General features: G+C 34.0%; 1 protein-coding gene across 1 annotated transcript; it reads right to left on the bottom strand.

Moving 5' to 3' along the window:
* Nucleotides 1–16,759: 16,759 nt before the first annotated feature.
* On the bottom strand, nt 16,760–21,826 carry LOC127083415 (oligopeptide transporter 7). Its single transcript, XM_051023726.1, has 6 exons — nt 21,624–21,826; nt 21,048–21,499; nt 20,775–20,872; nt 18,231–18,800; nt 17,838–18,093; nt 16,760–17,762 (listed from the first exon to the last, which is right to left on the bottom strand). The coding sequence occupies exons 1-6, from the start codon at nt 21,673–21,675 to the stop codon at nt 16,974–16,976; spliced, it is 2,217 nt and encodes a 738-aa protein (XP_050879683.1). The 5' UTR covers nt 21,676–21,826; the 3' UTR covers nt 16,760–16,973.
* Between the last annotated feature and the right edge of the window lie 2,815 nt (nt 21,827–24,641).

Genomic DNA, 24,641 nt, shown 5'->3' with positions numbered 1-24,641 from the left:
AGACAAGTCCCCTGGATGTTAGAAGTCAATAATGGGGTCACCTGACTGCTATTTCATGTAAGAGGATTGGGACCATGAATCTTGTTATTCAAACACCATGCTCAGAAGTGGCAGTTCTTTCAAGGAGTGAGAATATGAAGATTCAGAGGTTGGTTGAGGTAGTATGCTCTGGCAATGCATATCTACTATTGACTGGTGTTGTTTTGTTTTCACTAGTACTTATGGTCAGCTGGAGTCTGATTGGTGTGATTGGAGTATGTATAGGTGTAACTCATAGAGTTAGTTGCCACTAGTAGGGATGGTGTATGTCATGTTGAGACATTTGTGTACAATGCATGGAGATTGGTGTGAAGTTTCCATGATTGTTAATTTGAGGGGGAGTTTTGGTTAACCGCCTCACGTTTGGTCAGCCTAGGGTCTGGTTGGCGGTTGTACTGTGTCACATGGGTTCTGGCTGTTGTGTGACACATGTGCAAGGAAGGATTCATCTCTCTCATTCCTAAGGGTGAATCTAATCTGGAAAGATTCTCAAAACGGTTGAGGTGCTTGCAAGCAGAAGATGTTGACACAAGAAGAGTATTTTTAAAGTATTCTTATGGTGGAAGTATCTGAAAGGATAATTGGGAAAGGATTTAAGATCAATGTCTACTTGTGCCAAGTACAAGTATTTAATTGATTATCCTTGGAGCTCAAGATAACTGATGTTCTTAAAGATGTTGGAACATCTCTTCTTCAAGACCCTGTGCAGAATCACAGGAAGGATAGTACATTGGCTTATGATCTATCACTTTGGTGGCAACAAAAGCATATGATCTCTGAAAAGGTTTCCTGGCAAGAAACATGTTCAGCCTTGGTGTGTACAAGAAGAAGAAGACATCATAGTCTTGATTGTGGTTACTTGGATCACGTTACTTCTGATCTAGGTAAGGAAGTGCATTGGCTAATGCACACTGTGGAGTTAATAACAAGTGGCAACATTCTTGACATCATGGAAACAACCTTGCTTTAGGAAGTGGAATCCTTGATATAGCTGAAGGGTTAGTTTCAAACTAGTCACTACGCCAAATAAGGGAAAAGAGGGCGCTTTTTTTGGCCTATAACAGCGCTTTAAAGCGCCCTCTAATCTGGCGCTGGCATAGGTAAAGACAACGCTTTTTTTCCTAGTGAAAGCGCTGTCTAAAGTGGCTCTTTAAGACCTTTAAGGGCCACTTTAGAGGGCGCTTTTTCAAAAAAGCGTCCTCTAAAGTGGAAACATTTAAGGGGTTTAGAGGGCGCTTTTACTGGAAAGCACCCTCTAAAGTGGAAACTTTTAAGGGTTTAGAGGGCGCTTTCCAGTAGAAGCGTCCTCTAAACCCTTAAATGTTTCCACTTTAGAGGGCGCTTTCCAGTAAAAGCGCCCTCTAAAGTGGGTGGTTATTTAAATTTTTTTTTTTAAAAAGCGCTATATTTTTTATTTATTTTAGACAACATGTATATTGAAGCAGTACACCCAAAACTATATAATTTGAAGCCCTTTTTCACACATTGCATTCAACAAGCCTTATATACAACAATCCATACATATACAACAATCCACTGATATATAATCGTTTAACTTCTAAAGATTCTATATACAACCAATTCATAACTTAAAAAGAAATAAAACTAAGTAGCAAAAGCATCTCTGAGATGTATGTTTTTTTTGGTAGCAGCAGTCTTCTTAGCAACAACCTCTTTTTGTTCAATATCAATAGCATGAACCTAAAATATCATAAAATTAGTTAGGTGATGTATAAGATCAAGAATTAACATTTTCTATGCATAAATATCATATAATTGTGTTTATACCTTTTTCTTTTTATGCAACTGACTCGATTTGCTGCGTAATCCCCTTATATTTTTGGTCCCTTATCTTTTGAAGATAGAATTGATATATGTTTAGATGGACATGTTCCATTGTCGTAGAGGGATACTTTCAAATATCCAGCATCATCATCTACGCGAATGAGGCTTGACGACAATAGAGCATCTCCATGTAAACAAATATCAATTGATACTTCCGAGCATCCCTTGCCCCTTGCACGAATGATTGACTTCATAATATCCATTTTACCTGTAAAAAAGAAAACAATTAAAATCAGATGACAAATGTAAAAACAATTAAAATCATAAATATCATATAATTGTGTTTATACCTTTTTCTTTTTATGCAACTGACTCGATTTGCTGCGTAATCCCCTTATATTTTTGGTCCCTTATCTTTTGAAGATAGAATTGATATATGTTTAGATGGACATGTTCCATTGTCGTAGAGGGATACTTTCAAATATCCAGCATCATCATCTACGCGAATGAGGCTTGACGACAATAGAGCATCTCCATCTAAACAAATATCAATTGATACTTCCGAGCATCCCTTGCCCCTTGCACGAATGATTGACTTCATAATAGCCATTTTACCTGTAAAAAAGAAAACAATTAAAATCAGATGACAAATGTAAAAACAATTAAAATCATAAATATCATATAATTGTGTTTATACCTTTTTCTTTTTATGCAACTGACTCGATTTGCTGCGTAATCCCCTTATATTTTTGGTCCCTTATCTTTTGAAGATAGAATTGATATATGTTTAGATGGACATGTTCCATTGTCGTAGAGGGATACTTTCAAATATCCAGCATCATCATCTACGCGAATGAGGCTTGACGACAATAGAGCATCTCCATCTAAACAAATATCAATTGATACTTCCGAGCATCCCTTGCCCCTTGCACGAATGATTGACTTCATAATAGCCATTTTACCTGTAAAAAAGAAAACAATTAAAATTAGATGACAAATGTAAAAACAATTAAAATCATAAAAGTCATTTTACCTGTAATAAAGAAAACAATTAAAATAAACAAAAAACAATTTCAGAAGAGTTCAAACACATTCGGACCTAGGTTTCTAATGATACTGGTGTTGACACAAAATCATATGTTCATAGGTCGTATAACCCTAACTACTGGGTAATGTAGTCCCATTGCATGCGCTATCATGGTCACTAAAAACCAACCGTCAATAACATAAAACAGGTCGAAAACAAATGTAGTCCCATTGCATGCGCTATCATGTTCATAGGTCGTATAACCCTAATAAACCCAAACTATTTAAATGACTATGAATATTGAAACTTTACAGGTCGAAACATACGTAGCATAGACAACAATAACATAAAACAGAAATTGGGCAAAGCTAAAACAAAGCAATAACATAAAACAGAAATTGGGCAAAACGTGTACCTTTGATTGGTAGAAGGAGGAAACGCGCAGTAATAATGTAGATCTAACAGAGGTGGAAGGAAAACGCCTTAGAACCCTAACGTGAAAAAGAACGAAAATATATAACAGATAGTGAAATAACAAAACGCGCAGTATTTTATAATTTTAATGTTTACTAAAGGGGACATTAGAGGGCGCTTGTGGAAAAAAAGCGCCCTCTAAAGGGGGCCTAAGAGGGCGCTTATGGAAGCGCTCTCTAAGGCTTTCCAGAAGCGCTTTATAAGCTGGAAATGCACATGGACTTATAACAACGCTTTATACAAAGCGCCCTCTAAGGGTAACCTTAGAGGGCGCTTTACAAAAAGCGCCCTCTAAGGGTAACCTTAGAGGGCGCTTTATAAAAAGCGCCATGTATTGTTGTCCCTTTATCTCCTCCTTATTTTTTCGCTTCACCTTAGAGGGCGCTTTATTACAAAAGCGCCCTCTAAAGTGCGCTGTCTATTGCTCCTTATTTTTCGCTTCACTTTAGAGAGCGCTTTTGTAATAACGCGCCCTCTAAGGTGCGCTGTCTATTCCAGTTTTTGGCGTAGTGAGTCCTTCTGAAGACTCATGCATCAGAGTGTCTGATGTCTGTGGAGAAGAAGCAGGGATTCATCAAGGTGTGAGCTTGTATGACTTAACTACAACCTGTAGGATGGAGGTTGTTTACTCAAACTTGGTTCCACAATCAAGTCTATGAGAATGTTGAACTCTTGTTCTGTGAAGGGAGGAAGTTCTTTCAAGTGGCAGAAGAGGGAGCTGAATTCAACAGCTAGATGTTAAAACACAATGTTGTGACATTTGGTTCAACATCAGAATCTTAGTTGGTGAAGTGGCACATCAACTTAAGATAGATGGGTCTATAGAGTTGTAGATTGGGTACTTCAAAAAGATCGTTCTCATTGCAGTTCTTTGGAGTTGCTGGATGGAGAAGATGTTACATGTTCATGTCTTAGAGAATCTAAGTGTTGTTTAACATGTAGCTTGAAGTTCAAGTCTCACTTGGAAGGTCAGAATATCTTTGGGAGAAGTCTGATAAAAGTGGAGAGGTCAAAAAGTGGCATTTGACTTTTTCATATGAGGATTCATGAAGGAGGTGATCAACCGGTGGCATTTGGTCCATCTCAGAAGTGAGTTCGAAGAATCAAGATAATCAACATATGGAAGCTGATTATTCTTGAGGAAAGTCTGAGACAAATTACTCTTGAGCAGAAAAGTAGTAAGTTGAAGACAAAAGGAGGTGTTTTCTATTCATCTCTTGAAGCTTGTGGTAGGAGTTCTGAGCTATCTATGGAAGATTATCTCTTGCAATGGGATGAGAATGCATATGTCCCAATTTGTGTCTGGTTTCTTTTGGATCAAGCGGGTGACTCAGTGATATCTGAAGATTATCAGATGGTGTTCTTTGTTATGTTGTGAAGGATATCCTAACTAATGTTAGAACATTTTGTGAAGTGACTTTCTGTTCTGGTTAGAAGAGAGATTGACACAGAGTGTGGATATGTTCAGCCAAAAAGGTTGAACAGAGGGAGTGCTCTTGAAGACATGAAGATGCGTCTTATATTTTCCATTCATCAAGTGGTCTAAGTTCTCTTTGAATCAGGAAGTATGTGAAGGTCCAACTTTGGGGTGTTGGATATGTTCATCTGTGATCTCCAAGTTTCAAGAGGAGAATTGGTTGTTCATGACAGGGGGAGTTCTGTCTTTGCGCTGCAAGTAATCATCAAACTTGTGGTCTATGTGTTCTCAGATAACAAGGTATGGACCCTTGTTGGTTATTGGGATGATGTGGTGTGTGTCAAGGCTGATTGAGCATAAGAATGTCTGACCGGATGTCATGACATTGCCTTGGACAATATTGTTAGTTCCTTCTTAAACTTACAGTCATTAGGAAATATGGGTGTGGTGTAGAAGAATAAGCCCGAGTGTTACAGTTGTGTGGTACAGGGGGAGTAACCACCTACTGATGTTTGTGATTTTGGCTGTAGTGGTGCCAGATGTCAAGCTACCACTGGAGGTACGAAATTGGCCTTAGGAAATGATGATAGGAAGAATACATGAAGAATGCAGGCAAAAGACGCGTTGAATGTTAAGACATCGCGTGCAACGTGTCTGACTGCATATGTGGAATAGTCTACATGCATTGGAACTGTTGTTTCTGAAAAGAAACAGTCAAGAGCTATAAAAGGTATTCAAAGATAGTCTGAGATATTGTTGGTGATTCTCTGACTGTTTCTCAGCAAATATTTATGAATCTTGACCAAGCATTTATTTCTACCGTTAATTCCTAAGCACAGTCTGGGCTATTTAAAGGATGCATCAGCACTCCTCTCCTTACAAGAGCGACGTTCCATTCCCTCTAAACCATGGGGTTTGTTAAGATTTGGGTATACTGCGCCTGGATCTGGTTTTGTGAAGGTTTTATCTATAAATGTTTAGCTAAAAAGAGGGAGAGAAACATTGTCCTAAGGATGTACTAGAAGCAAGCAAAATATGGTAGTGAGCAGAAGGTGGTTTTAGGCACAAAAGTCACTAACTGGGTATATCACTTGTGACTTGTGATCTGAGTTAAGAGGACAGTTGTGTCTTGTGATCTGAGTTACATTATCTATGTACTCAGCATTACATATTCTTCAAGAAGCTCTACTGTTGAGGGGAAGGGTTGTGATGCAGCTGATCCGTGTACATCTTCTTCCTCATGTACACCATAAGTGGTGTTGGTAATGGGGCTGACAATGACAAAGAGGAAGTGCAGGCCCATATTGGGATATGGTGTCTAGTGTAATGTTTATTTGTTTTAGCTAAAATTTGCCAAAGGGGGAGATTGTTAGTACCTTAGGATTGGCATTAATTTTATAAAACAAATAATGTAAACACCTTTGTTGTTTTAATATGTTGGGTTGAAGAAGTTCAACATCTGGACCAACATGTCATGTACGATGTCACGACATCGTGACTGTGACATCGCGCATGTGTATAAATCTGGCATGTGCTAGCTAATTTAATATTCTGGGATTAGTTAGGATATTTGGTGAATATCCTAACTTCTTTGTGGAGGTATTAAAGACTCAATCAGAATATACAATTTCTAAATATGGAGATATATATGGAGATATTTTAGGAACTAAAAGATTGAAGACCTTGATTGTAGCAGAAGTTTTCTGCTGACTTTGTAACAGCAAAGAAGAAGGTTGCTGCGATTTCTGAAGGCCCAAATCCAGTTGGGTGCTTAGGTTATAAATAGCATATTGTAACCTAGGTTTTGCAAGCCTCAAATAATGTAAAATTAGGGGTGTGTGTGAGGTAAACCTCCCAACCCGTGGGAAGGTTACCATGTGTTTCTCAGTGCTCAAAGCTGAGATTATTTGTAACTCAAAGCCTGTAGGTAAGAGTTGTTATGGTCTTGCACTAAGCTGTGAAGCAAGTTCAAGATGGTTCGCATTACATTGTAATTGTTGTGATAGGAATGGAAACTGGTGGTTTCTATCTAGGAGTTCCTAGGTATAGATTGCATTGGGTAGGGATTAAGTGAAGAGTTGTAAACGGGGGAGTTTAACTCTGAATTAATACTGCTGATAGTGGATCTTCTTCCTGACTTGGTATGCCCCCAGAGTAGGTTATGTTGGACCGAACTGGGTTAACAATTACTTGTGTTTTTACCTTCTGCACGTTATGATCCTGTTTGTTATAACTCTGTATGTATTTCAGTCTGTATATCAAGAGAATAACAGACCTGGTACATAGTATACTGTCTTAATGTCAAACAGGATGTTATGATATTCATCATGGACAGCATAATAGGCAGGTTGGCTGTTCTACTTCGGTTCAGTAGTTATTTCAGTCTGTTTATCAAGGGGATAACAGACCTGGCATAAGGCTCATTGTGTAAATGTCAAATTGGATGTTTTGACATTTATTACTGTCAGCTGATACTGAAGTATAGACTGATTGGTCTTTTACAGTACAACATTTTGTACAATCTGTGTTCAGAAAAATAACAGACTTAGCATATGGTATATGTTCTGGACGTCAAACTGAATGTTGTGACATTCATTTCTGACAGCATATGCTAAATTGTAGGATGGTTAGTTTTTCTGTTTCAGTATTTTTCTCAGGCTATTTTTCAGGAATCCAACAGCTGAGCTAAAATCCAGGAAACTAACAACTGAGCTACAATTAATGAACTTAACAAATAGCCTATTTGTTAGCACCCTAATATGTGGAAATTAGGTTAACTTGCTTAACCTAAATTTTAGGAAATACAAGTACAAGGCCAGCAAACTGTAATGCTGTAACAGATGGACATTACTGGGCGTTCTTCCAGTCTATGGTGATATAGTAGCAGAAATCGTGACATCTGTGAATGTGTGCATATTAGGTCTGGGTTTTAATTTGTGTAACTGTCTTGCTGTATTAGTAACAATGTTGGATCAGATGTCATGACTTGGAGTAGAACATCTGGATACTGACTACGCCAGAATTTCACTTGCTAAAAACACTAAAAGGTTGACTTCCCTATTATCCGTTAGGGAGAACCTAAAATGATTCCTGTAAGTGTCTACTTATGTATATTTGAGCCCCCCCCCCCCCCCCCCCCCCATTTTTCTCATTTCTTCATGTCCTTTTATAGGCTCATTTCCACTTCCTTTCGAAATTCAAAGGCTAGAAACCGTCGTCGACTTGCCTATTCAATTTCTCTTCTTAATGATTGGTAATGTCCTTTTCATTATGGGATCGTTATGACCTTTCACCTTTCGAAACCGCTTCCGATGAGATGGTGGTTCTCCAATCATTATCCCGACTTATCTGATGCCTTCTTAGGCCGAGTTATATCTCGGATCCTCTAAGCAAATCCGTGTTCTAACTTTGACTAATACTCAACTTCCATCCGAACCATTCCTACTTCATCACCGATTTCTTCCAATCTTAGGAATCGACCGATCAACACAAATTTTTGGAATATACAATATATATATATATATATATATATATATATATATATATATATATATATTTAAAATATCATATTTAACCAAATTTTAGAATATTTATTATTTATTAGAAAAAGTTATAGGGTAAAATTCAAGAAAAGAAAACCGTGGACGGATTCTGGACTTACAAATTCCAACGGCGCGGTCTATGGGCGGATCCGTTTCGATTCAGATAAATTATCCATCTTCTTCCTGAACCATCAATCTTCTTCACATATGTAACTACAACCGTCTTTGAAAATCCTCTCCACGAACCACTGCCAACATGTGTAGACCTGTCAATTATCCCTCACACTCACATACCAACGCTGATGAAGTTTTAGACTCATTCACAATCACCGACTTTGATTTTGATGGACTCCATCCAATTCCTATAGGAAACACCATGATGGTTGGGAATATGAAGAAACCCAAACATAGGGCCAATAGGTTGAAGTTGGAGAATATTCCAGAGGAAACAGAGCTATATGTTGATAATAGAAATGAAGATACTCATCGGAAAGAACTTGAAGAAGCGTGCATCCACTTGGAGATGGATTTGGAAGTTCTGAGGAAGTCCATTGATATAGGAGTTTGTGTACTCTGTCTCGGTTTAGGTTACTTGGTTTCTAATAAGTTTCGACTACGACCGAGATTTTCTTCACTTTTATCTTCATCTTTCTTGTCCTTGTAACAAGCATAGTTGACAATACAATTTCCTTTTCTTCATATATCTGGTTTGTATCAATTATTCAGTTTTGTGAGTTATAGCCTTATCTAGCTCAAATGCATAATTTGTTTTTGAACTTTTATGAGACTTTTTTGTTGTATTTTGATGTCATTCTATGCTTTACTATGATCTCACTCATTATGGCTCAGTCTCAGCACTCTTCTCTGTTTTCCTTCCTTGATAAATGGTGCAAGTTTTTTTTAACTTAATTCCCTTATCTCGGAATCAATCCCTTTGTGCAATAAGTGAGTCACAAAGGTGTTTTCTTAGTTTTTTGGCGTTGTCCAATCTTCATTTGTGACCCCTTAATAAAACTCTATTTGGGAACTCTACTTGGCCATTGGTATAAGGATATTCTATAGAGGTGAAATTTTGAACTACATGTTTATCTTCAAGTAGATCCCAGAATCTTCTATTTGTGAATTGCATTCAGTTGTTGGTTATAACAATTTTTAGGATGTCAAATCTTGTGAAAACGATTCTTTTAAGAAAAACACAAGATGTTGTGACCATTATCCTTGCCAAAAGTTCGCCCTTTATCCATTTTATAAAGTAATCTACAACAATAAGATGTTTTGAATTGTGAATGCTTCAAAAAGGATAGTCTAAAATAAAATCATTTTCCATATCATGAGTTTAACAATAATTTATTAAAAATATTGGAATGTGGAGCCGAAAATCAAGGTAAAGAAAATAAATGGAAAGTAAGAGTTAAGGAGATAAAGAAAATAAGTGGAAAGTAAAAGAGTTAAGGGAAAAGAGAATGACTTTAGAAATTTATAGAGGTTGGTCTTAAAGAAATGACATATTCTTCACCTCAATAATTAATCTTAAGAATATTTAATAATATTTAAGAGTTTTTAGAAGGTTGAGCCCACGAATTCTCTTATATAAGAAAAATGAAGTTTCAATCTAACTTCCAATCAAACAGCAAACTAAGGAATGAAGTGGTTAGTCTTCATGTCAAACAACAAATAAAACTTCGAGCGGTTAGTCTTTAAGTCAAATTTAGATTTTTCACATGTCGATCTCAAACCAAGATGGAGTTTTGATTTGACTATCCTTTAAACTGAACAGAGATTTCACATTGACCGACCACGAACTGAGCTGAAACTTTTATCGAACTAATCTCGGACCTATTGAGCTCTTATACAGGATGAACTCGGAAACCGAGTGAAATTTTATACCATATTGGTCTCGAATTTATTATAGTAAGAATATTTATAAACATGGTGATTCACGTTCTGCCTATTAAACCATTTACTATATATTCTACATGATTTAAACAATAATCCAACTTTATTTAAGGAAGATTTTTGATTTGATAGAATTTATTAAAAGTTTAGTAAATTTACTTAAAATTTCATGCAAATCTTTCACTTTCTTTTTCATTGAGACACAAGCCTCACAAAGATTAACTTGGTTTCTAAAGTTAACTTTTTCATACTTAAGCGTTTCATTACTCTTTTCTAGAAATTTAACATAATCTTTAAGATCTAAGATACATTTTTTAATCTTATCATTTTCTTTGATTAACTTAGTATTTAATTTAAACAATTGATTGTATGACAAATTTGTTACCTCACATTAATCTTCTTCGTGAGAGACTTTCAAAAAAACTTCATCTTCCTCGCTTGAATAAGATTCTTCGAAGGTTCTACCGAAGATTGACTCTTTGAGGTTTCTCCTTGATGTTAAATATTTGAATGATTTCCAAAATTTCTAAGGATTGACTCTACCGAAGAAGGAATCTAACATGATTTTTAAAATTTCTAAGGATGGAAAAACATTTATGAAGGAAACATTCATCTTCTTAGCCTCATCTGTTTATTCACTCTTATTAGATACATGGAGAAACTTCATATATAATTTCATGAGTGTGTCCCACATTTCTTAGGCATATTTACATTTACGGATATAGAAAAATTGATTTTCAACTAGGCACATAACTAAAAAGGTTTTACTTTTCAAATCAATTTCAAAAAAATTATTTTCCTCTATGGTCTAAAGAAAATCCGATTTATCTACTATTTCACCATTTATACAATGAGTAAGAATAATCAGATCATTGACTATTGTTTCGCAAAATTCAATATCAAGACTTTGAATGAATATTTTAAATCTAACTTTCCATAATTGAAATCTATCACCATTAAATGGTAGAGGTGTCTTTAGGAAAGTTCTTTTGTTGAAAATAATATTGGAAGTCATCTTCCTCCTAAGATGATTAGTATTTAAACAGGAGTTAGACTATGATACCACTTGTTAAACATGTGACTCCATGTACAAGAGACGGGTGAATTATAGAGATTTGAAAAATAATTGCTTAAAGGAAAATCATTTTCTAAATGAGAATTTGAAAATATTTTATAATTTTTTTTTGAATGTGCAACGGAAAATCAAGGTAAAGAAAATAAGTAAAAGTTAAAAGAGTTAACGGAATAGAGAACGACACCAGAAGTTTATAAAGGTTCGGTCTTGAAGAAGTGACATACCCCTCCTCTCCCTAAAAATTGATCTTGAGAGTATACAATAATGCTTGAGAACTTTAGAAGGTTAAGCCCATGGACCCCTTAATACAAGAAAAATGAAGTTTCAGGCTAACTTCAACTAAAAAACCAAATTGAGGAATGAAGTGGTTAGTCTTCACGCTAAACAGCGAATAGAGCTTTGAGCGGTTAGTCTCTAAGTCAAACTGAGATTTTGCACAGGCTGATCTCGAATCAAAATGAAGTTTTAAGTTTGCTATCATCTGAACTAAACCGAGGTTTTACAGGGGTTGACCACGAACCGAACAAAGTTTTTTACCAGGTTGATATCAAACCTATTAAGCTTATATACATGTTGAACTCATAAACCGAGTGAGAGCTTATACCATTATAATTACTTCCTAAGAAAGAATGATTTACTAAAGAGAAAATATTACTCTTGGTAAATTTAAAATAAAACCCCCACCTAATACAAATTTCTCACTTAAATTCAAGAACACTCTCAAAGAACTATAGCTAAAATATCTATAAAAAAATGAAAATGATTTAGAGAAAGGAAAAATGAGGTGTTTCACGTTTGTTGGGATATTTTTAAGTGGTGGAGAGCCTCTCTTTTTATAGGCCAAGAAATAGTGTAATTTTGGGGGGGAAATCATGGAGCGAATAAAGGGCCTAATCAATTAGATAATCAATTATCTAAACGATTAGGTGCTTGCAATAATCAATTATTGATGCCCAAATTGGAAGGATTTGATAGAAACTTGTTACCATTCATTAATTGTGCCTATGGGTTGTTTATTAAATTGAACCATTTATTGGCTTATAAGTAGAGACCTTCCCCATTCATTTCAAAACATCCAGAAAGCGTGAGATATCTCACATCCCCCCCCCCCCTCTAAATTATTTTCTTTCCTAATCACATTTTTTGCCATATTGCTTTGAGAAACGTTCTTGAGTTTAGTGAGGAAGTTATTAGGGTAAAGGGGATTATTATACATTTACCAAGAGTTATTTTTCCTCTTGAGTAAATTCTTCTTCTTTAGGAAGTAATTATATATGTTTGGAGCTAAACCCATTAAAATCTCTTTGGGGGATTAGTAAAAGTCTCGATGAATTTTTGCGAGTTTTTCACTGGGAGACTGCAAGAGAAATGTGAGACATCCTCCAAATTACCCATGAAGGAACTACTGAGGTAAATAGGGTAGGGTTGAAAACATTAATCCATGAGTATGAAATTATTAGGATGAAACCTGAAGAAAACATAAATCAAATGCAAACATGGTTTACCCATATTGTGAATCATATGAGAATTCAAGAAAAAACATTTTTAAATGAGGAATTTGTTGTGAAAATTCTTAGATGCCTAAATTAGAGTTGGCAGCGTAAAGCCACTATGATTTGTGAATATAGGGAATTAGCAATCATGGACACACACACATATTTTGATAAATTGCATAAACATGATATAGAGTTGAAAAGAAGATGATAAGAAGAAGAAGAAAAGTATTGCCTTGAAGGCTATTAATATCAAAGATATGGAATCAGAAGAGGAGGACTATCAAAGTGAGATATGTTCAAAATAGAATTTGTGAATCTTTCTTATAATTCGCCGCATTCCTTTTTCGGCCCTTTATTTGACTTCCCAAAACCTAAAAAACATGTTAAACCTTTTCAAAATGACATATTATCTAAAAAGTGTCATTAAATAATTGGAAGCCTAATTTTTTTTATTGTTCATGCAAATATTACTAAATTTAATATTTAGAAACAATAAATGGTTATGAAATTAATGTAAATACTTGGATAAAACTTATAAAAAAATGGTGACGAATCAATCTTCCACCAAATAATAGAAGTGTGCCTATCATCGGATGTCTCAATTATATCCTTCGGTAGCTCCCCTGTTAAGATGTGCTTAGCAATATGGGTCATCCATGTTGAATTGTAATTCCTTGTGTCAAAGCAGGTTGCTCGACAAAGTAAGGAAGTGTCAAACCACCTATGCATATTTAGTAATGTTAGCTATTTTGGGCTTTTATAGTTTTGGGCTTTGGCTTGAGATCCAAGTTAACCTAAATCTATAAATAGAGGGAGTAACCCTTATTTTGTAATAGAAGTGAATAGAGCATTCATAACATTGTATTCACAGTATTTTTGCAGTTGCAAAGTAAATAAGAAGTTTTCCACAGTTTGTGGATAGAGAGAAACTCTACAGAATTTAATTTTTCTTCTCCTTCATCGTTCTATACACTCTCCATTGTTCTTCTTTTTTAGTTGTTATTATGTGGGTAATAACAATCTTGTTCATCAAGATTGATTGAAATTCTCCATAGACTTTGGAGATTTCCAACAATCCAATCGTCAAGTCGTACTTCCTTGTCTACTTTACCAACAAGATTCTCTTCAAGATTGAAACTGAGGGTTGTTATTGTTTCATGGATCACAACTTTGTTGTAATCTCTTGTCTTAGAGCTGGCTAACTTGGGTATGAGATACACCTTTGAATTTTGCTCACTTGGTTACTTTATTGATCCATGACGGCTTTCACATTAGTCAAATATTTATGCATGATTATATCATTGGTATGATACTCTCATCTAACTTGTGATATTCTTGCCATGGATCACAGCTCAAATGAGCGATATAAGCAAGAAATATCCTCTTTTGATGCATTCCATTCTACATCAAACTCCTCGTTTTTCTCAAAGTCCAAGATTTTAAATGTAGTAATTTGACCTTCTTTATGCTCTTTCAAAACAAAAGGGCCTGATAATCCTAGAAATTGAAATCTCTTGAATACTTCATGTGTGCAAATCACTGACATTTGCTTTTCAAAAGGTGAAGGAATTATAAGAGCATGTTGCTTGTGCCAAGTATTAAAAAGTCAGCTAGTTTTTCTTCATCTTATCTGTCTGTCAAAAGCAACTTTATATTTTTCAACAAATTATTTTAATGTAATTTTCTTATAGACATATTTTTCGAAAAATGAATTAAACCTTTATGGTCTCTGAGTTGTTGACATACTGCCAAAAAATGTATCCTTCGTGTAAACGGGAACCCAATGCTCACGCTCATCATATAAAGATTCCACCATTTCATGCCATTTATCTTCAAATTCCTACTTTGACCAAGACTTGTGAATGCATGAGTTGAGATATCTCATGAAGTCGAAATTTTTTCTTAATACATGACTAAGCTTCTCAGGCACCTTTCTAAGTATATGCCAAAGACAAAATCGATGAGTATTTAGAAATACCTCTCTTATAGCGACTTTAATTGTCTTATCTTGATTATCTTGATCAGTTATTATTGCATTTAGAGGTTTTACGCCCATAGATCTAAGCTGCATTTTCATCAACCATATAAACATATTTGTGGTTTCATATCAACTAGTAACACACAACCAAGACCGAAAGTGATTATTCACACCAATAAAAGGAAATGGCATTTTGTATATATATTGTATCAAAGAGATCACATCTTCAAACTCTTGATAATCCTTTCTTACTTTTGCATATATCCAAAACACACTTTTTAGACGTCTTTCATCATTTAAATCAATTGCATAAAGAAATTGTGGATTTTCTTCTTGCAGAAGCATAAAACATTCCAACATTGCAATTGCATCTCTCAATTCTAAAGTCAAACAATGATCTTTGTCTAAATGATTTCTAATATCTTTCTCCAAACAACCAATATTTCCATTTCATCCATGTTGTTTGGCCGTTGTGGCATAAATGTTTGTTGTTCTCACTCCAACATGTTGTAAAGTTTCAATACAATTATTATGAGCTTTATGGATTCTTCAAGGAAAATAATGTACATATGCTAGAAAAAAAATCTAGCAAATATCCTAGTATTGTCTAAGTAATAAATAAAATTCGTCTTGCAAATTTAAATAAAGCAATTACATACGAATTAAAGTAAATAAAAAAAGGGGATTTCAGAGTTATTTGGTTAGGAAACAAAAACGAAAAATTAACGAAGTTGATTTCAATTACTAAAGATGATTAGATCTTCTTTCGAATCCTCTTCTCATACTTGTTGATGAATTGTGTTTTAATCAAATTTATAATATGTTAAAGTATTATAACGAATTAACACGACCACTCCACTCAATTCCTTGATGTATAACTCACTAGTCTACACAATAATTCTCTAATTCCTTAGACCAATTCATAGTTAAATTAGGCGCTTTAAGTTCGTTAATTCACAAGCCACAACTTATAATTACATATTCCCAATTAATTACTAAGTTGAATAATTGTCCTAGATCGGATCGATAGACGAATGGTTAGAAATCTTTACTCATCTGACAACAATTCATACATTCGTCAATACATAAAAAGCAATGAACACAAAAAAAACTAAATAATAACAATAACATTAAATAATTTAATTAACATCAAACAACCATATGATCCAAAAAATACAAGTTTTCTCTAAGAAGACCTAATCTAATGAATCTAGCTACTCATAGTGAGTATAACGGTTACCATGAGTTTAGATAGAGAACATGAAAATCAAGGAAGAATAAGATCTTCAATGACTTTCAAAATTCTTAAATCGTCACTTTGGTAATCTCCGGCCGTCACTTTCGCTATCAAGTTCTGTCTTGGGTGTTTTGTATTCTTGATGGTTAAGCTTTGTGCCTTAATTGGCTTTGATGTTATGCTTCGGGCAATTGGTTAAACTTTTGATATATAGTTTCTGCTCGGTAGTTCAGCATTTGGTCATATGACTTTGTTGATGTTAGTTTCTGTCGGATGATGTTAAGCCTTTATTTAATTGTATTTTTCTTTGTTTGATATAATTTTCCATTGCTCATCCTAAGTTAGAAGTGTTGTGTACACCTTTCAACTTGAGGAGAATTATTGAAAATATATATATATATATATATATATATATATATATATATATATATATATATATATATATATATATATATATATATATATATATATATATATATATATATATAAAAGAATATTTTTCACTTATTTATAATATTTTATTTTGATCGATATAAAGAGTTTAGAAGAATACTTTTCACTCATTTATAATATTTTATTTTGATTCATACAAAGAGTTTGAAGTTTTTCTCTTCCTCCGACCATAAATGTCATGTTTCGTAAAATTGTTTTTTAGATTAGAACCGAACTCGGATCTGTAATATCAATTATAAGCTAAAAGAAAGAAAATATATATGATCTGATATATTAACTATCTCATTTTTATAAAGCACTTGAATGATTTTATATTTCCAATTACAAATAAGACTAAAAATCAAGCTAAGCCTTTAACAACTTTCACAATTGAAATGAACAAAAGCATCCACATATGTATTATTACCATTTACAAATGATGAATTGAGAATTATTTACATCTTACAAAGTGATTGAATGAAGAAAAACTAAAGTTGAAAGCATAAACTTAAACACAATAATGTTGATTAAGCAAACTAATAGTAACTAACAATGCACAACTAATTTAACTCCAATCAATGGAAAACAGGACAACCTTGAACCTCAAATCCTTTGGCCGTTGGACAGTGAGCTAAGGGACAACCATCAAGATCATTTCCCCACCAATTGATACTAACATCCTCTAATCCTAAACAAAGATACAAAACCACACCCATGAAAGCAAGACCAGCATCCAATGCACCCGACAACACATAATTATGACGCTGCCACCAATCTGGCTTATACCTATAAACAACAAAACCCGACAAAAATCCAACAATGATCCAGCTAGTATAATTCACTGCTGTAGCTGGAGGCATCATTCCAGTAGCACCTATCAAAACCGGCATGTTGATGAGTTTAATCCACTCTTGTTGAGGGAAAGCTCTTGCAGCTAACCAAACCAACAAAGGAGCAATGGCTCCACCTAGGAAGAACCAGTTCACATTCTCGTATGTTCCTAAGTTTCCGAAGATTCTCCTTGGACCAATCAAACCCCAAATAACTGATGCGTCGTAGAACACTGTGTCGCTTGGACATGTCCAAACAGAAGATGTGTCTTTGCATATGTCTGGTATGCTTTCCATTAACCACCATGCAGTGCTCAAATAGACAAGACCAGCAATTAGTGTCCCTACAACTTGGGCCATGAACATGGTTCTGGGAGGGATTTTCATGTAGTGGCCGAGTTTGAAGTCTTGTAAGAATGTAATGGCTTGTGTCATACTAATGTAACCGTAAACCTTGAAGCACATGTTCGCGACAGGATATCCCGGGTAGATATATCCTATGATGTACTCCGTGATTATGTTCAGTCCTGGACTCTATAATTAAAATTTTAAGTTAACAATTAAGTTCCTTCAGTTTTTTCTTCTATTGATTTATGTATATGTACTTACCTGGTTCGTGATTGCGGTTATGATTCCGATTGGGAGAGTGAAGAAGATTGCAATGGCACATGCTAAAAGAACTCCCCACCAAGGTAATTGAAGTTGTTCATTGTAATATTCACATGCAAAAATGGTAGTTGCAATTGTTCCTATGAGTATGCACACAAACCACCATTCAGGAACTTGTCTGTACTTCCTCATAAGCTTGGTGTGAATGTCCATGCTCTTTTCATTGAAACTTGATTTGCTTTGCTCCCATATTTCTCTGTTTGTTCAATTATCACATTTCATATATAAATTATACATCTGAACAAATGTGTGTCAGGTGTCCAACACACAACACGTATCTGACATATCGTGTCTGGTGTCAGAATATCGTATCTAATTGCAAACAAAACGTACCTTCCATGAAAGAGAGCAACATGCATAATGGTAGCGGTAAGTGCAGCGAAGCCAACACCATAAGTCATAGCAAAGAAAGTACTAAGATGGAGTCTTCCTTGTTTCTCATAAGCAGCAAGGTCCATATGGAAATTAGAGTCTATGATATCTGTGATATTGTAAATGTAACCTTGTGATGTAAAAAGTTTATTAGAGAAAATGGGAAAGGTTTTGGCACTGTAAACGTTGAACCAATAGCACAATGGAGTGAGAATGTACATGACAAACACAAAACCAGCTGCAACATTGGCAGTTGCAAACCATGGGCTTGCAAGTGGGCTGCCGAGGTAAGCTGAAATGGCTGACCAGTCAAGCCCAATCGCACCGATGCCGAGACCGTTTAGGCCCGAGCCGAGCTGTTGGGCCAGTACATTATGGGGAAATACCCAGCATACCCAAGAGAGTGAGGTTAACATTTGAAATAAGTAGCCAGGGAAAACGTAGTATGCGAAGCTGCATAAAAATGCGATGATGAAGAACTGAGATCTTGTTAAGGCTCCTTTGGTCCTTGCCTCTTTCTCATGCAAAGCCCTGAGTCAGTGAAGGAATGAGTGAAATGTACTAAACAAAATAACTAACAATGTGATGGATTGAATAGTTAACTATTAATACTTAAAAAGTTTGGATCTCAAGTATAACCAATTCATTTGATAGTCTACAAGAACATCATTTTATGTGATATTGAATTCTTTCACATTTAAAAATGAAAATTACATCTAACTCTAATGCATTATCTTCTACTCCAATCCAAACAATCAATTTTTATTCCATTTTGTTATTGTTAGTTTCCATTTTGGATGAGCCAAAAACAATTTTAATATTTTTAAATTAATTTTGACATCTTAATTTTTTTCACAGGTAAAGTAGAATTAAATTTACTTTTAGACTGATTTGTAATTTGAGTTTAAACAGTGAAATTTCAACTCACCTTATAAATATTTTTAAATATAAATCACAAAGTAATTTACTCATAATCAATATTTCTTAGGGCATAAGTAAACATACACTTCATTTTACATCACTCAATTTTATCAATTTAAACAAAACCTTAGAATAAATATCTGTTGAATTATTTATAAATTGCTTAAATTCTATGTGACAATTTAAATCACTAAAAAGTTTGTAAAACAGCTCATTTAACTCCACTTTATTAAAGATGCTTTACAACTCACACAACAATAATTTTGTTATCCTATTGCCCAGTATGTTTTAGATTTTTTTAAAATAATTTTTATAATATTATATATTTTTGTTGAAAAAAAATTACAAATTTTATTTTCATTAAAATTTAAAATAAATATTTAGCTTAAATAATTATTTTTAAATTTTTATTTTAAATGTTTCATTATTTTATTAAACAAATTAAATATCAAAATTAAAAAATTACTTAATAATTCCGCTTTATTAAAAATGCTTTTACAATGCACAACTCAATCATTTTGTCTTGTTATATAATTACACTACCTCGTTTTAAATACAATATTGAAATTACAAGATTTTTTTCTTTCTAAATTATTATAATTATGGATTATCTTTGTTTTATATTTTAATTTTCTTTTTCAAAATATTCTATATTATAAATCATTATAACACTTACTTAATATTAATAATTTTTTTCTATTTTCTTTTAGTATTGTAAAGTAATTGTTAAAATTTTGTCAATAAAACGGTGAATTCAAATTCATGTCACTTTAATCGAATATCTCTCTAGCTATAAACTAAACCGAATCAATTAGATCATTTTTTTATTCTATAATTTATTATTTATTACTCTAACTATTTCTAAAAATAATATATATATATATATATATATATATATATATATATATATATATATATATATATATATATATATATATATATATATATTATGTCCGTTAATTTGAAGTGAATAAAATATTATATCATTTAGAATGAATGAAATAAAATAGTATGTAGCTTAATTTAAAAAATAATATAGGATGTGGTTAAAATTTTGAAATCCCAAAGACATTCTTTAAGAGTTTAAAACAATAATTTTAAAATATTTTTTTTAATATTATAAATAAAAATAATTAAGTTTTTTTATAGAATATTCAAAATCCTCAAGAGTGTTCATGGAGATTCCTTACCAAGTACTCGACAAAAAAAATGACAAGAAAAATGTAAGTATTATATATTTTGAGACACAGACGCCCTTTTCTGTCATAACATGGTTGGGAGAACGTGCACTCGTACACTACCTTTACTTCCATATATTTTTTATTTTGAGAGCGATTTTTCTTCGTGTTGACAATGATATATCTTATTCATGTTCTTAATTGCAACTTTCAAATGACCTAACGTTCAAACAAATGCATTTATACATTGATGTTATTTGTAGGTATAGATATTTATTTTCTGAACACTAAATAGTTTGGTAAGACACTAAGACTATTAAATATTCAAAAATACTTCGTACAATTGCATCTAATTAATCACATATTAGTTCAATTCACATCAAAAACTATAGTTAAAATAATTTACCTGAAGAGTGAAACTTGAACTAAATTTGCTGGCCACCACATTGCCGCAGGTTCCACCAAATATCTTCTAAATATACCAGCCCATCCGAAACCTAATACCTACCATTCAAATTCAAACCACCTTTCTTTATCATGAGAGCAAGACGGGAAAGCACGCAGAAATTACATTTTTTTAAGTCTAAAAATATAAAAATTTATGTAAATATCTGCGTGTAAAAATCTGCGAAGAAAACTGGATGGAGCGGAGATCTACAACTCAAAGAATTTTACATACCTGAGTGGTGATGACTACAAGCAAAGAAACCGGAAAAGAGATATGTTTATGATAAAACACTTTCACAGCGGTAACAATATGTATCGCATAAACAGTTCCAGCACCCGAGTTAGCAAATATGGTTATCAGAACATGTTCTTTCACGTTAAAAGGACCAGGGTTCAACGTGAATTCCCAAGATTTTCCTTTGAAGAAAACACGTTTTGTGATTTTCGATGCCATGAGTTGACCCAAAGGAACAACAGCGATCTGAGCGGAAATTGCTGTGATAGTGAGAGGCTCTGTTCTGTACCAGAAAAACTGGTTGAGGAATGATAATAGAACGCATGAAAGGGTTCCTAATACCCACATTCGAAACGTGAGAACTGGGAGAGATGAATCGTCGGTTGTTGGAACGGTTAGAGCCACTTGTTTAATCGGAGAGTTTTCTTCTGTTTCATTCTTCTTAGATACTACATCATCACATATATATATATAATAAATTTAATTATTTAAGATTCAAGATATTATGTAACAAATTCATATGGTAATGAAGGAAATTATGAAATTAAAAATGAAGGAGATGGATATGCTTACGGAGAGGAAATGTGATATTATTGTCCCCGTGTGATGAGGAGGATGTTGCCATTTGATATCTACAACTTTGATTTCTGAAAATCTATGTTGTATGAATGTATAAACTATATTGTTAATTTTTGAAGATGAATAATGTGAGGGAAGGTAGAGGAAGAGGAAATATAGGAGGCCACGACTAACAAGGACAATAGTATATAAATTGTAGATGGTGAATTAATGGCCAATAATGTCATTTTTCACTAAAATAGTCTTATTTCAAAAACAGATATGCTATGTTGACAGTGAAATTCCTACACTGTATTTACACCGTATCCATTTCACATCATTTTTACAAATACAAGTACAAGTATATTTAAAAAAAAATATATTTAAAAAAACAAATACAAGTATAACCGTATATAGATACGGTGTGGTTGTAAACTTTGGTGTAATGCTAGCATTTCACTTTCAAAAATATTATATATAGATCAGTATCTTTTAAACTACTTAATGTTAATATCTTAATAGAGAAAAATGATGCTGCAATGACCGCGTAAATCATTTTTATACGATCAATCAATGACAATCATGTATCTCATCAAAATTATAAATTATTTATATGATTGAACACTTTAAAGTATTTTGATTAGATGTATGTGTAATACTCTTTTACACTAACAATGCACTACTATTAAACTCATCTTTATATATTTTTATTTAATTCAAAATTATTAATGCAGACAGTTGATTATTAAATATAAATAAAAATAAGGATTGAGATAATTTATTTAAGTCTATGAAGAGCCCGTTTATTATAAATCGATCCAACCCAAATGCAGCAGTATTAACAAAGTCGTCAGAAGGAGACCTATTCGTCCAAATTGGGTTTGGTCGTCTGAACTAATATCCATTACTTGTTTCATTTATCATTAACGAAGTCATCTGAAGGAGAACTATTCGTCCAAATTGGGCTTGGTCGTCTGAACTAATATTCATTACTTGTTTCATTTATCATACATGGCTAATGAGGTGTCCAAAGGAAACAATCTAGAAATATCATTCATAAAGAAGAAAATCATATCCTTTTATAACGAAGGAAGAGCTAGTCTTCCACTACCCAGCCCATTAAGCCCCCTAAATGTTCCTGCCCAAAGTTTGAAAAAGAATCATTTACCAATTTCATAGAAAATACATATACATATACAAAGTCTCTTCTAACACTAAATAATCAGACCCCCTCCCTCTATCATACTTTTAGTGAGTATAATTAGTTCCCACCGTGGAGCTTGGTAAAATAGATCTGGACCTTAAGTTCAATCTATGTAAAGTTGTCGCTACTGGTGGTGATAATGACAGTGTTGTCGATGGCGACTGCGATGACAATGATGCCACTAAACGATGGCCACTGCGTACAACTAAGCTCGACCTTACTTGAAAACCAATATTAAACTTATGCATGTCATTATTGTTGTTTTATCGCTCCCATCGGCGGTGCATCCTTCACCTCGTTTCTATTTCAATATCGTCACAATCAGATCATTTAGGACATTGGAAAAGGAGAAGGAGACGAGTCATTTAATTACAGTGGTGGAAAATCTACCGAAAAATCCTATATTTATGGTTGTTGCAAGCAGATCAAGGTTTAACATAAATGTTTTGAAGTTGTCATACTATAATACTCTTGTATTTGTAATTCTCTTTCTAGATAATTCATGTCCAACCACTTAAGAATTTAACTAATAGACTTGGTCAAGTATCTTCATCAAGTTAAGCTCTCAAGATGAACCGAATGTTTTGCATGCTTTAGTATATCATAATACTATAGCAAGTTGTCACGCAAAAGGCTAACAAGTCGCTCACAAAGAATTGAAAATATAAGCCAGCTGAAATCAATAAGAAAGCTAGATGAAAGGATATTGTTGGACCTTCACTGAAGGATCCTTTCCGCTCTAAGAGGCAATATGACGATGGACATACACTAAAGGATCCTTGCCTCCCTACGAGATAATTATACATTGGGCCTTCATTGAAGGATTATTGTCACGCTACGAGGTAAGTATACGTTGCTTATTCATTAAAGGATCATTTTCGTCCTACGGGGTAATGATAAGATGGACCTTCACGAAAGGATCCTTTCCGTTTTACCATACTATTAATACTCTCCTCAATATGCTGCTTGTTCGATGCCTAATGGGGAACATACCCAAGTGAATGAGAAGAGAGATCCATAACGCAACGGAATTTAAAATTTCTCCTTTAGTGATCCTTACGAATGGGCATGATCAGTGATAGAATCGTTACCTCTTGTGGCGATTGTAACCTTTGTTGCAGATCTACGGAGCGATCACGAACGTTGAACGATGACAACGCCTCTACTCAGTCCACACGAACTGATTCCTTCAATCTCAGTGCTAGCTGCTACGAATGAAGGCTTTGAGTGAGAGAGAGAGAGAGAGAGAGAGAGAGAGAGAGAGAGAGAGAGAGAGAGAGAGAAACGAAATTTCAACTGCACAAATGCTTCTACACAAGGGTTCTATTTATATAACCACTTGTGTGAGCTGCAAGCTAAAAAGCCCACTCAAGTATATGTGGTCCATATCTTATAATATGCCAAAATCACTTAAGCGCGTGATACCTTACCGTATTTCTTATTCTACTTAAGTACACCGTACCTTACGATGTTCTACAATTCACTTAAGTGCACCATACATTACGGTATTCCTTAGTTACTTTATCTCTCATCAATCCGTCCTTTTATGTGTGACCCTGTAGGTTTTCGCGGCATTGGCAATTATATTAAATCACGTATTTAACATAATAAACAGTGAGCGGTATCTAGCAACACATCATTGCTACCCAAGACACGAAAATGTCATGTGATCTGACAAATCCTTTTGTGATAATACTTATGTGTATAATTACCCTTTTGCCCTTATGTCTATATTGAACACAAGGCATAGACCGTGTCATCCTTATCCAGTTCAATATTGGGCCCATAGACATTTATCTTGTTACGCAGGATGGGCAAATTCCATCTAG

The sequence above is a fragment of the Lathyrus oleraceus genome, chromosome 5 (assembly GCF_024323335.1).
Source record: "Lathyrus oleraceus cultivar Zhongwan6 chromosome 5, CAAS_Psat_ZW6_1.0, whole genome shotgun sequence".
Taxonomy (NCBI): domain Eukaryota; kingdom Viridiplantae; phylum Streptophyta; class Magnoliopsida; order Fabales; family Fabaceae; genus Lathyrus; species Lathyrus oleraceus.
This window is presented reverse-complemented; position numbering and strand designations above follow the sequence as displayed.